Source organism: Acinonyx jubatus, chromosome B1 (assembly GCF_027475565.1).
Source record: "Acinonyx jubatus isolate Ajub_Pintada_27869175 chromosome B1, VMU_Ajub_asm_v1.0, whole genome shotgun sequence".
Lineage (NCBI taxonomy): Eukaryota > Metazoa > Chordata > Mammalia > Carnivora > Felidae > Acinonyx > Acinonyx jubatus.
Window position 1 is genome coordinate 61,306,358 of NC_069382.1, and position 14,237 is coordinate 61,320,594.

At 37.6% G+C, this 14,237-nt stretch overlaps 1 protein-coding gene across 1 annotated transcript in view; it reads right to left on the reverse strand.

Annotated features, from left to right (window-relative positions):
• The window catches only part of CPE (carboxypeptidase E), a 113,970-nt gene that overhangs the window by 20,268 nt on the left and 79,465 nt on the right, over positions 1–14,237 (reverse strand). The window contains exons 2-5 of the mRNA XM_027068542.2: positions 13,863–14,059; positions 11,776–11,943; positions 2,660–2,777; positions 1,007–1,189 (exon numbers count right to left, since the gene is read on the reverse strand). Coding sequence (XP_026924343.1) covers positions 1,007–1,189; positions 2,660–2,777; positions 11,776–11,943; positions 13,863–14,059 — 666 coding nt within the window. The remainder of the gene's footprint in view (positions 1–1,006; positions 1,190–2,659; positions 2,778–11,775; positions 11,944–13,862; positions 14,060–14,237) is intronic.

The window sequence follows — 14,237 nt, forward strand, 5'->3', positions numbered from 1 at the left end:
TAGACAAGCCTTCTTGGGCAAAGAGGGGGAAAAGACCACATCAGTAGCTTTACATTTCATTCTTCATCTTCAGTAGAGTGACTCTTACACAACTGTGGTGGTCTGGGTAGCCATGAAAATAAGAGCTCTGTAGGGGCTTGGTTAAGTGACAGACTCTTGGTTTTGGATTAGGTCATGATCTCATGGTTCATGAGTTCAAAACCTGCATTGGGCTCTGTGCTCACAGCACAGAGCCTGCTTGGGATCCCTCTCTCTCTGCCCCTCCCCTCCTTGTTCTCTCTCTCTCCCTCTCTCTCTCTCTCTCTCTGAAAATAAATAAACTTTAAAAAGGAAGGAAGGAAGGAAGGAAGGAAGGAAGGAAGGAAGGAAGGAAGGAAGGAAGACCACAGCTCTAAAGTCCATGTAGGGCAAAGGGACTCAGGAGTGCTCCCCTGGTTGCCTAGAAGATGCTTTCTCCAGCATCCGAGCTGCATGTGGGCTTTTCCCTTTTCAGACCCCATAAAAGGTGAAGAGTTTCATGACATAATAGTGCTTATTATAGCAGTGAAGATAAAACTAATATTACACATCAAACAGTCCCCATTATCCCATCATCTAAAAGAAAAAAAAAAAGGTATCTAGACCAAGATATGCTAAAAGCCAAAGCCTGCCCTCCAAAAAAATACATTTGCCTATAGTAAAAGCTTAACTAACATGTAATAAGGAAGCTATCTTATTCCCTAGGGCCAGAATTTCAAAAGTAGGATAGTTAATAATATTCAGTTTATATTTTCCCAACATGTGTCTTTAGTTCATTTCTTCTATGTCTTCAATTAGCATCTTGATCTTTAAAAATCAACAAAAACAAACCTGTACACAACAACCATTCATGCAGAAAGCTAATTTTAATGAACTATAGGGTTAGCCTATTTCTTAATGTTTGAGGAGGACTGAAAAATCTCTAAAGTGAAATGGTAATTATAAAGAATTCACTATCACATGATCAAAAAGCGAAACGGAAACTCACCACCAGGTACACTATACCAAGCAGCACCATTGGTTGTTCCATCTATGAAGCTGCTGTCATCGTCATTCTTGCGACATGGTGGCCGATTGGGGTCAGACATGGGTGGGTTAAAAGCAGAATACGCTCGAGCCAAGCTTTGGAAAATGGCATCATCTGGGCAGGAGCTATATTCATGAGCACTACCTAGTAAATAAACCCACAGATTAAAGAAATTAACACAGACCAAGGAGCACTCCTTGTTTTCTGAAGAGTGATTCAGTGTTGTTTCTTACTGATATATTTCTTTAGCTACTATGGGAAAGGAGTGAAGGCTTAAGTGCTCAAAAGCTACACTTAGCTTTTAAATTCTATAACATTCCGTTCCATGCAACAATGTAGAAATTGGGTAGAATGCACATTCTATTTATGAATTGAAAGCTTCAGGAGAAAAGGTGATAAACTTGTGGTGAACTAGACCTGAGAAAACAGTAAGATTTCCATTGCTAAAATTTTTAATTTTAAAAATGTACCTGTACCAACCTCACAGCCACCGTGAGCCACTCTCACACATATTTTTAGTATTTGAGTTTAAATGTTTTAAAAAATCTCCTATGTGTAATATGTAAATAAATAATATATATTTTGATACACTATATTCTTCTTCATATGTTATAAAACATGCTAGGCTTTTAAATTTCCCAGCTATTGACAAACTAAGAAATCTCTAAATTTTAATGATGTTTCAGCAGAGACTTTTCCTCAAAGCTCAGAGTTTCCAATATCTAAAATTATTATCCGTGGGGCGCCTGGGTGGCTCAGTCGGTTAAGCGTCCGACTTCGGCTCAGGTCATGATCTCGCGGTCCATGAGTTCGAGCCCCGCGTCGGGCTCTGTGCTGACTGCTCAGAGCCTGGAGCCTGTTTCAGATTCTGTGTCTCCCTCTCTCTCTGACCCTCTCCCGTTCATGCTCTGTCTCTCTCTGTCTCAAAAATAAATAAACGTTAAAAAATTTTAAAAATAAATAAAAAATAAAAAAATAAAATTATTATCCTGTGCTTACAAAAAGCAATTCTCCAAAGACCCTCAGAATCCATCCAAAGCAGGAAATTTCTTGGAGCAAAAAAAAATAATAATAAGTTGAAAATAACTCTCTGGCTAAAGCTTGCTGTGCCTGAAATTTAACTAAAACTAGTTAGAGAAAGTCAAAGTACCACTCCCCACCCCCGCGCCCGACACCATCATTCCAAATGTGAAAGTGTGAGTGTATGTTAAAACACGTAGAGATCCACATGGGCCCTCATCAACTTCTGAAAAGACTGCTTCCACTTTTAAGCCATCTTGTCCACACACCTATATACCTCCCATTATCTCTCCATTCTTCCAGGGTTCAAGAATGACCCAAGTTCATAATGTCTGTTTTCTCTCTTTCTCCTGCATTCTGTCAAGATCACATTCCTCTTCAACTAAGCTTATGAAAAACTTACAGTCCTTTGCTGCCAAATATACATACCCGTGCCACATGAAATAAGGGATGTTCCTATTAAATGTATGTGTTTCTATAGGCAAAATCACTTAAGGACCATTTCCTTCAAAGGATATTATAGAAATCACTCTATAAATCCTCATAAGGTAAGTGTGAACCTTGAACCATTAAAGAAACAAGAAAAACACTTACCACTCCGCGTCTCATCATATGGGTAATTGGCCACGAGGTCTCCTCCGTGGAGATTGGCAGAGAGCACGAAAGGAATATCCATAATCCAATGAATGACTGCCTTGGTCTCAGGAGCAAGCTGTATTCAAGATTAGAGATTAAAAGGATTATAAATTTGATTATCATTGGGGGAATCACTTGACAGGAAAGGCACAGAAAAGAAAAACAACAAGAACAACAATCATTGAAAGCTGGGCATAGGCCATATTTCAAGCACTTTGTGGCTGTTTTCATAAAAATAAAAGAGATTCCAGTAAGAACAGTATTTCCATCTCTATATTCTCACTTATAATAAAAAAATATATTGCAATAGTGTTTAAGTTTCCTTAGAAGTTTTACTTTTGTGAGCTGCCAGCTTTTTTCTCTTTGAAACTTGAAAACCATCGTGCAAATCACTTTCAAATTCTGGGGCGTCTCCATCTGATCTTTGTTAATAATAGCTAAGAGTAAGAAAATGAAAAAAGAAAATAGTTGGACTGAAGAACTAGGTTCTTTCCCTATGGTGATTAAACTCTAGAAATATATGGGAGATTTTCTTTCTTTTATTATTAATAATTATTATTTATTATTTTCTTTTATTGCTTACTATTTTTCCAATTCCCTCTACTTCTAACACTGTCCCTGTAAAAAATATTAAACTGGGTCTCTTTCAAAACTCACTGTAAAACATCACTTTACTTTAAGAAAACCATCTTAAACAAAGGCAAAAGTTTCAGAAATTCATGTTGTCTTTTAACGACTCACAGCCCTTCATATCTTGGTAATAAAAGAGGGAAGAAATTTATAGCAAAGAATTAATCTGGAGCCAGAAGCTTTATCTTTCATGTGATGAGTTTTTAATACTAACTAGGAAGACTCTCAAACTCCCAACTACCTCATTGATTTAAAAAAAGGGAAATATTTTCCTGGAGATGTGATCTGTACTGTTCCTTGGGACAGAAAACCTAACAGCATCAGTAGGGTTTGATGGTTACAGTAAGATCTTGTATTTCTATAGCTCTGTTCAATGAGCAATGTGTGAATGAGCATCACACATCCCCATTGGATACACAGATATTCATCCCCCTTTCACAGGGAAGAATCTAGGGGTTGAGTGTGTCAATAATACATCCAAGTTCACACAGCTGAGGATTCAGTCTATGAAACTTTATAGCCCATGTTATTGTCAGTATGTCAACTTTTTTAATGTATCAAAAATATCTTATTTTCCACGTAGGCAACTTACAATTTGTGAAAAAGTGTGATTTAGAATAGGGTGATGTTTTTATTATTTGTTTAATGACTTATCTCATTCTCCCTATAAAAATTGTTTATTGTAGTGGTGCCTGGGTGGCTTAGTAGATTAAGCGTCTGACTCAGCCTTTCGGCTCAGGTCATGACCTCACAGTTCTTGACATGGAGCCCCATGTCAGGCTCTGCACTCAGTGAGGAGCCTGCGTGGGATCCTTTCTCTCCCTTTTTCTCTCTCTCTCTCTCTCAAAACAAAATAACCTTTAAAAAATGTTTATTATAGAAAATGTAAAGGAGACAAACACAAAGAAAGATTATTTTACTCATAATTTTACCTTCTAAGGATACCCATTGCTAACATTTACATATATCTTTCTCAGTCTTTTTCCAAACACTTATATATTTTCTAAACGTGATAATTTATGTGTCATTTCATATGTGACCTTTTTTTGTTTGACAACAGGTAACAAATACTTTTTCATGTCATTGAATAGCCTTCTAAATTATTGTGGTAATGTCTGAGTAGTATATAATGTATAGCTGTATCATTCTTTTTTTTTTAATTTTTTTTAATGTTCATTTATTTTTGAGACAGAGAGAGACAGAGCATGAACGGGGGAGGGTCAGAGAGAGAGGGAGACACAGAATCGGAAGCAGGCTACAGGCTCTGAGCTGTCAGCACAGAGCCTGACGCGGGGCTCCGAACTCACGGGCCGTGAGATCATGACCTGAGCCGAACTCGGACGCTCAACTGACTGAGCCACCCAGGCGCCCCTAGATGTATCATTCTTAAACATGAATAAAATAATGGCTAATACTTACTAAATACTTTCTGTGTGACACATTGAAGTCTTGCATCCGTCCTATGAAATAGGGACTATATGTACTCCCATTTTACAGATGAGCATATTGAGACACAGAGAAGTTAGGCAATAGCATGAGGCCAGTCAGTTGTAAGTGGGACTCAAGCCCAATCAGTCTGGCTCCAGACCAATGCACCAGCACTGACAATCTCCAATTGGTGGGAGGTTTTGGGGAGAAAGGGAGCATTTTGGACTGAGGGTACAAACTTTCAGTTATAAGATAAACAAGTTCTGGGGATCTAATGCATAGCATGGTGACTTAATAATACTGTATCGTATACTTGAAATTTGCTGAAAGAGTAGATTATAAGCTGTTCTCACCACAAAAGAAAACTAAGGCATCTATGTGAGGGGATGGTTATGTTAATTACCTTGATTGTGATAATCATTTCACAATGTATACATATATCGAATCATCACGTTGTACACCTTACATGTGTACAATTTTTGTCAATTACATTTCAACAAAGCTAGGGAATAGGATCTCTGATTATTGGGTATTGAGTTGTTCACTATAAAAGAAAATTCTATGAACATGCCTGTAGTTACTCTTTGTGCAGATCTATACTTTGCTTAAGGAAATTTCCCTAAAAATTGAATGATCAAACCGAAAGCTAAGCACATTTTTTAAATTTTAAACATGCATTCTAAATTGCTTGTCTGTAAAATACAGCAATAGTATATTAAACCTGCTATTTCTCATCACTCTTACCAACATAGGATATGTGTGTGTGTTTTAATCTGTCACTTTGATACACGACAAATTAGAATTTTTTTAAAATATGCCGCTTTAATTAACAACACTAGAACCATTTTTATATGTTTAGTCACCATTCATGTTTATTCTTTGGTGACACTTTTATACATGGTTTAACTAATTTTTCTATTGAAATGCTGATCTTTTTTTATTAATTTGCAAGAGTTTTTTTCTCAGTAAAAACATGACCATCCATATTATAGACATTTTCTAAGTTTGTCATTTGTCTTTCAAGTTTATTTCTTTCAAATTTAATAATGATAATAATTAAAATACAAAATATTAAGGTATTTATGTTGTCAAATCTACTGATCTTTTCTTTATGGTCTCTTCCTTTGTTTTTTTATTTTATTCATTCACTCAAAAGCTATTAAGTGGTCACTATGTGCCAGTTTTTCTATATAAGGCATTTAGAAGCTCTATCCCTCTCTAAAAATTATATATTTACCAAAGTTTTCCTTTATGAGGTTCATGTTTAGATAGATAGATAGATGATAGATAGATAGATAGATAGATAGATAGATAGATACATTTTATGTTGATTTATGCTGATATTTGTGAGATGGATTTGTCTCAATTTCATATATAGAATTTATCCTTTCTTTCCACAATGATCTGAAACATTCCCTTACCATATACTAAATTCTTACACATACTTAAATTTGTTTCTGGAATTCAAATTAATTTGTTAAATCCAGTTTAGATTTTGATTTAAATCAACCTTAAAAGAACATATATGGATCACTTAATCAAAAAAAATCTTTAATCCAAAAAATGCACATGCTTTTCTTTGTGATGAATTTATGGTTTTTTAGGCTCGACTGTTCAAAAAATGGCAATAGTGTCATATGATATGAGTGTAACACATTCTTTTAGGATGTTCTGCTTTAAGTGTTCATTATACTATTGAATTTCTTGTCAATCCCCTTCCGTGTTCAACCTTTTCATTCCTCCTATTCACTCAAACCCAGTGATTGGTACTGACAATTGTTTCAATGAGTTGAGAAGAGACAAATCTCTAAAGACTTTAGGAAGGAGGTGTAACTCCACTATGCCTCAGGGGAAAATAAGGCAGGGTTTGGACAGGGGGAAAGGGGAGTGGTAAAAATAAGAAAGGAGGAGAGCACACTTGGAGGAAGTAGGCAAGCACCCCCTGGTGCAAAGGACTGGTTTGAGTGGGAGGTCAGGAGGCAAAGCCATACAGTGACAGACTCTACTATTGTGTTTATTATTCGCCTGAGAGGGTTCAAAACAGTGTGCATGTATGCTTCCATACATTCACAGATTAATACATGCATACAAAATAATTCTGGGGCGCTTGGGTGGCTCAGTCGGTTTAGCGTCGGACTTCGGCTCAGACAGGTCATGAGATCTCGTGGTTCGGGAGTTCCAGCCCTGCGTTGGGCTCTGTGCTGACAGCTCAGAGCCTGGAGCCTGCCTTGGATTCTGTGCCTCCCTCTCTCTCTGCCCTTACCCCCCTTGTGTTTGTTCTCTCTCTCTCTCTCTCTCTCAAAAATAAACATTAAAAAAATTAAAAGATAATAATAATCCTGAAGGATACATGCCAAAATGTGAATGGCGGTCATGTAAGACTATAGGGTAAAGGGTTATGTTTCTCCTCATTTATATTTACTTTATCTTTTTGTTCATAATAACATTAATTTTGTAATAAAAAACATTTTTAAGAACCGCTTTTGAAATAAATTTTACAGTCCTGAATACACAAAGTCATATTCGGCCATTAGGTTTGACCTACTGCTAATTCTTATATATACCTGTTGCTAATAGACGTGTTACCAGTAACACGTGAGTAAATTAAGTGAGTAAATTAAGTGAGTAAATTCCACAATTTGACAAATTAAACTCAGTTTGTCTTTGGCTATTAATAGAATGCTTTAGGCTGTCTAAATGATGAGATCCTCTTTGTACTATAATTATGTCTTTAAGTAATCCATAGAGAAACTTCTGGAACACCTTCAAGATTAAGCCCCAACAGAAGCTAGAATCAATTATGACCCATCTTTAAAATTTCCATTTAAGAACTGTAAATAGAGCTCAAATGTTATGTTCTATAATTAGATGGCTTTGGCTTTTAAAATATATTAAAGCTGTATTTATTTCCTTTTCTTCACAACTCTAGCCACTAAAGACAAGTATAAATTTAATAAAATTGTTTGATTTAATCCACTCTGCTTTCAAACAATCCAGGCCAAGGCTCATGTACTAAACCCAGATAACAGTGGTGGTGACCAGGCCAAAGAGCTCAAGAACAGATGAGAAAAGACAGGAGCAAGAGAGAACTTTTTTCAGAGGCTCAGACGAACAAGGAAACAGCTGGAGCACTTGGTAAAAATGTAGATTCCTCTTCATCACCCATTTCCCCAGGACACACACGCCAGACTTTCTGAATCAGCATTCATAAAAATCTGCATGTTGGGGGGGGGGGGCACCTGGGTGGCTCAACAGGCTAAGCATCGACTTTTGATTTCAGCTCTCTGGTCAAAATCTCACGGTTCGTGGTTTCCAGCGGTGTTGGGCTCCACACTGAGAGCCTGCTTGGAATTCTCTCTCTCTCTCTCTCTCTCTCTCTCTGCCCTTCCCCTGCTCTCTGTCTCTTTTTCTCTCAAAATAAACAAATAAAAACTTTTTTTTTAATCTGCATTTTTAACCCCTAATTCCTACAAATCTGGACATTTAAAAACCATTATAAGGACAGATGGGCAGTTGCCAGAGGCAATGTTGGGGGATGGGGAGGGAAATGGGTGAAGGTGGTCAAAAGGTATAAACTTCCAGTTATAAAATAAGTCATGGAGATATAATGTACAACAGGGTGACTATATTAATAATACTGTACTCTATATTTGAGGTTTCTAAGAGAGTAGATCTTAAATGTTCTAGCACAAGAAAAAACTGTATGTATGGTGACTAGTGGTTAACTGATTTATTGTGGTTATTTCACAATATATGCAAACACCAAATCATTATGCTGCACATTTGAAACTAATGTTCTGTTATATGTCAACTGTATCTCCATAAAAATAAATAAATAAACATAGAAACTACTATAAGGGTTATAGAAGCTGAGAAGGAGAAGTCAGAAAAGGGGAAACGTGTAACAATATTAAGTAAATGCCTACTATATGTCTCCTACCAGGCACAGTCTAAACACTGTCTCAGTCTTAATGACAGAGATGGAACAAGACAAGATGAGCCAGACACGAGCAATATCATCCCAGGATTATTAGGCAGGTTTACTGAAGATTTAGTCTAATGTAAACACACCTTGCTTCTGTTCCAGAAAAGAGACCAAATTTTTAATTTTTATGTATTTCTCTTTAATTTACCTTTACCCAGAAAAAGTATTGGCATTGAGATTGTTTCAATGAAAGCTCTATTTTTTTTTTTAAGTATCATGAAGATACACCTTTTAAGTAAGTATTGCTTAAGCTAGAAATAAGAAAATATCCAATACAGAGATTATGCAAATATTACACAAGCTCTATTGGGGAAGAGGAAGGTAGTGCTGACAGAAAATAATGGCATTGCACAAAGGCTGCCAATCAAATGTCCTGTCAACATGAACTTATTTCATAGATTCTTCTTTGCGCGGTGACAGGAATTGCTTTTCTCATGTCTCAGATTTGGTGAAGACAGCACAGGCAGGTTAATGCAAGCAATGGGTAAAGTCTGTAGGCTAATATCAGCATTGGGATCCCACAACAGTTTTTCATTTCTTACTCCCTCACAGCTTATCACACAGGACTGCCCTCTTTTCACCTCTGCTGACCCCACCCACTCCCCTGCCTTTCCAGCTCTCCCTTCATCCAGGAAAGATGCATGGGGACTGAGAAAATGCAACTGTATCTGTGAATCAGAAGCAGGAATGTTTAAGTCACCCACTCACCAGGTTCTACTAGAATCCTCAGCCCCTGCCAGCCCTTTTCTGAGACCAGCTTCCACTCGTAGGCATAGCCCAAGTTTCTGGAATGAATCCTAGATATAGGCAGGAGAGTTTTAAGAACTTTACACCAAGAATCCAGGACCCTGCTTATCTCCTGGATCCTCTCTCTGGTGCCCCAACCGCATGATGAATGCTTGTCTGAAACCCCAGCTGTGGATTTTCAGATATTGTGATTTGCTTGCCAAGCTCGATTGCATTCATTCATAACAGATTTCCAGCCTGCTATGTCAGACTCAAATATAAACTATAATTCTTGCAACCAAAAGACTGAAATCTAGAATTAAAAGGCAAAATAGTTATAGAAGTAATTATAACAAACACAAAGCTCTATATAATTGTAAGCACCACACTGAAGTATTTGTAAAGAACATCAAGGAAGCTTAACAGGATCTGTCTGGAAGAGCTGAAGAAGGCTTCACAGAGGAGATGACATGGAAAAGAAAGGAGAGAGCATGCCAGGCAGTTGGAACAACACATAAATAGGCATAAAATAATAAGAAAAGGGGGATGCCTGGGTGGCTCAGTCAGTTGAGTGTCTGACTTCGGCTCAGGTCATGATCTCACAGTTTGTGTGTTTGAGCCCTGCGTTGGGCTGGCTGCTGTCAGTGCAGAGCAGCCAGATCCTCTGTCCCCCCCTCTCTCTCTGCCCCTCCTCCACTCACTCGCTCTCTCACAAATATATAAATGTTAAAAAAATCATTAGAAAATGGTGTGCGTAGGGAGCAAAAAAGGAGTCGGTGGACTAGAGTATGTGGACTATGAGAGCCCAATTAAGGAACGGGTCGGCCAGCAGCTGCCGGACCCCAAGGGACACCTGAGCAGCCTTGGCGTTATAATAAAACGGAGAAATCATACTTTCCACATTCTCACTTAGGAAAGGTACAAGAAGTAGTTGGTGAGCCAAAGCAGAATGGCCTAGAAAAATCGAAGAGGAACTGAAAGCTGCCAACAACGGTTTTCCACCTTTCCTCCACTATGGGCTCTATCTCTCTCCAGGTAACTGAAAACAACGTTCAAACAATATTGGTTTGAAGGAGCATTGAAGTCTAGTGGAGATGTCAATGCATCCATCTCACTCTGACGTACCTAACACAGAGCACTGAGAAAGTATGTGAAATAATAATAGTAGTTCTGGGGTCCTGACTTCAAGTACTTTATATCTATTAACTCGTTCAATCCTTATAACCATCCTATGGGGTAGACATTATCATCTCCATATCAGATGAAGAAGCAGAAGCATATAGTGGTTAAATAACTTTCCAAAACTCATGCAGCAAATATGGAGCCAGGGCGGCCAAGGTGGCTGCTTCCAGAGTCTCCCTGCCAAGCCATCACACAATTCTGACATACTGAGTTCTTACTTTATCCTCTGGACAATGGACAGCTGGCAAGGCTTTAAAAGCAATGGGGCAGGAATCTGTGTATGAAGATCACTCTGGAGGAATCTGAGACGATTGAACAGAATTGAGAGAGGCTGAAACCCAAAGCAAGAATAGGGGACTACTGTATTCATCAGAGCAGGAGACAGTGGGGGCCTGAACCAAAAAGTGGAATGAATTTGCAGAGTAGAGGAAACTGAAGAAGTGTTATGGCCCTCAAATCACTGGGATCCAACTGATTGCTGGTGGGTGGTAACAGTGATGAGAAAATCAAGGCTTTGATGATAGGGTAAATGAGAAAACATGGTTTTCTTATGGAAAATGTTTCTTTTTGAGGCCCTGGGTGTCGCCAGATAAAGGGACTCAGTGAGTAAGTAAAATAGAGAAAGAGAACTCCACAGGAGATCGGGAGTTGCAGAGATGGGTCTGCAGGGAAAGAGATAAGGGTAGCAGATTGCACCCTGAAGGCCAGCACTTAGCCAAGGTAGAGGAAGCCGGGAAAGAAGCTGAGCAGTAATTGGAAAGGCAGTAGAAGGGGCATGAGAGAGTGGAGTTGTGCAAAGCAAAGAAGGAGAAAGTTCTGGAAAAAAAGAAAAAGATCAACAGTGTGAAATGCTCTGATGTGCTGATAAAGCACCTCTGAAAGGCCCGTGAAGACTTTTTAAGACACCCCCAACTGGGTTCTTCCTTCATGTCCCCACCCCACTTCTTATTCCCCTGACCCCCTGCCCAATCCCATGGTCTCCAGCCTTGACTTTCCAGGCACTGGCTAATTACCCCATACAAGCTTTAGTATTACTCCTAAGTCCTCCGTTATGTTGAAGATATTAGAACACATTTCCTTAGGCTAGAGGACAGAACCCAGGTAAACCACACATATTCTCTACCTTCGTGTTTTGATCCACAATCTTCTTCAGATTTTTCAACAGATGATTATTTGGACCACCTTCTTTCTCATTCACATAAACTATCCTATCCAGGTCTGGAAAGTTCCGGTTCAGATCTATTCCCTGGGCATTGCTTCGACCCACAAACCAGTCCTTGAGCTCACCAGGCTGAAAAAGATCAAGGGGGAAAATAATAAGTTCTTTAGTACCATTGTTACTATCTAATTAAGGTTTTCATCAATGATTTTTAAAATAATTTATTAAGATTAATTATTTCAGCAATGTCCTCTCAAAGCTGCATTTTCACTCTCTTACTGACAAACATATGAAGGTATCAGGTTTAAAGTATTTGTTATGCTCATTTCAAAAATATTTTCAATGAATAATATTTTAAATAATAATATTTTAAGTGTAATAATAATTACATTTAAAAGATATGTATCATCAAACTGCAAAAAATATCTGTATATATTAGTAATAGATGATACCTTTCACAGCATGCCAATCTAGGGGCACCTGGGTGGCTCAGTCGGTTAAGCATCTGACTTCAGCTCAGGTCATGATCTCAAGATTCCAGGGTTCAAGCCCCACATCGGGCTGACAACTCAGGGCCTGGAGCCTTTGGATTCTGTGTCTCCCTCTCTCTTTGCTCCTCCCCCACTCATGCTCTGTCTCTCTCTCTCTGTCTCTGTCTCTCTCTCAAAAAAACACTTAAAAAAAATTTTATTAAACGAATCATGCCAGTCTAGATTTGAGTTTAAGTAAAATATTCATTGGCTTTGTAAATCATAGCAATCAATCTTTTAAGTATTCAAAAGAAATTACTAAAGATCAAAGGTTTTAAATGAGTTTAACATAAATTATTTACATATTTGTAATATACCTCCCTCTTATAGTCTTCATGAACAACTTCATAGAGCTCTGTAAGTTGAAAAATTTCTGTTCAATTTTAAGCCCTTTATTCCAGCAATGGCATAATCTGGAAATTTAATGAATCTCCAAGACATTTAGCTATATTCCATAATGCGTATTTCTTGTTTTACTATTAAATTATACATAATCTATGATATAGAGCTAATTCCCATATTCTTGAGATTATATAAGCCCAGATAACTTAGACTCTAAGGAATAAAAATCTAAAACGGAAAATAAAAATGATAATCTTTTTGTCCTTCTGTCTTACAATTCTTAATATAAATAATTATATTTATAATTATTAATTATAATAAATAATATTACAGTTCTTAAGATAGTAAATAATTTAATTCTCTATGTTACTAGAATTTTCCTTTTATCACTTTAGAAATTGTATCGATGTTATTTACAGAAATTCACTGTCTGGGTTCCTTACAATGTCAAACCGACAGATCACTGGACCTTTCATTTTTAGGGTACAAATCAACTTTCTACCTGGAGATAAGCATCCTATTATATACTTTAGTACCTTCCTATAAAATAAGAAAACTGCAGCTAAGGTTCTCCATACCTGTGCAAACAAAAAGGGAACGCATACCATATATTTTTTCTCTTACAATTTTGTCATTACTTCCCAGGTTCTCTAACAGTTACAATGTATTAAATTAATTTCATGTTTGATGTAGGAAGAGTTCTTGTTGTTGTTGTTTTTTACTTTACCCATCATACATAGACAAGAATTAAACATACATCTGGCCAAAATATTTCTTCCTCGTTGTCAGTAGAGGGCGCTAGGACATCACCACATTCAGAGACAGCCGTGGCATGACTCTTCAACACTTGGCAATAGTCCAATTTTTAGATTTTTAGAAGAAAGGAAATTTATCTAGTCACAAATGTGGGTGAATAAATATGATTTATTTAACTACAAAACAATTGAATATTGACTTATTAACAAAATTTCTCATTGGCAATCTCTGCTGAAGAAATTCACCCACCATCTCTTACCTTCTAAATTTTTTTCTTGCCAGCAAGTTGAATGGCATGTCCCTTATATCCTCCTCTGCCCCCTGTGCAAACTTCATATGAGTATATTACTTACACATAAGCACATAGGTACAAACATATGAAATGAAGAAAGCGTGCCCTGCTCTGAGCTGGCCAGAACTCACCTGAGATGCAGCCTTCTCAAAGCCATCAGGGTTGAGGGAAGGCATGATGTGGATACGAGTGTTGTGGATCAGCTTGACGATGGTCTCGTTCCCCTTTTGGTATTCGTTGCACAGGTATTGGGCCAGGAAAATGAGCAGTTCCCGTCCAACGGCCTCATTACCATGCATATTCCCAATGTATTTAAATTCAGGCTCACCTAAAAGAGCAAAAATCGATAGTATGGAGACACTTTCTATAGCTCCAAATGGAATACGAATGGCATACAGTTATGAGTATATTGTATATCTCCTAATTTACTACACATAGCTGACAGTTTCTTCTGCCTCCCGAATTGCTACCTAAGAAATCTACTTTAAAGATCAAAAATACTCCAA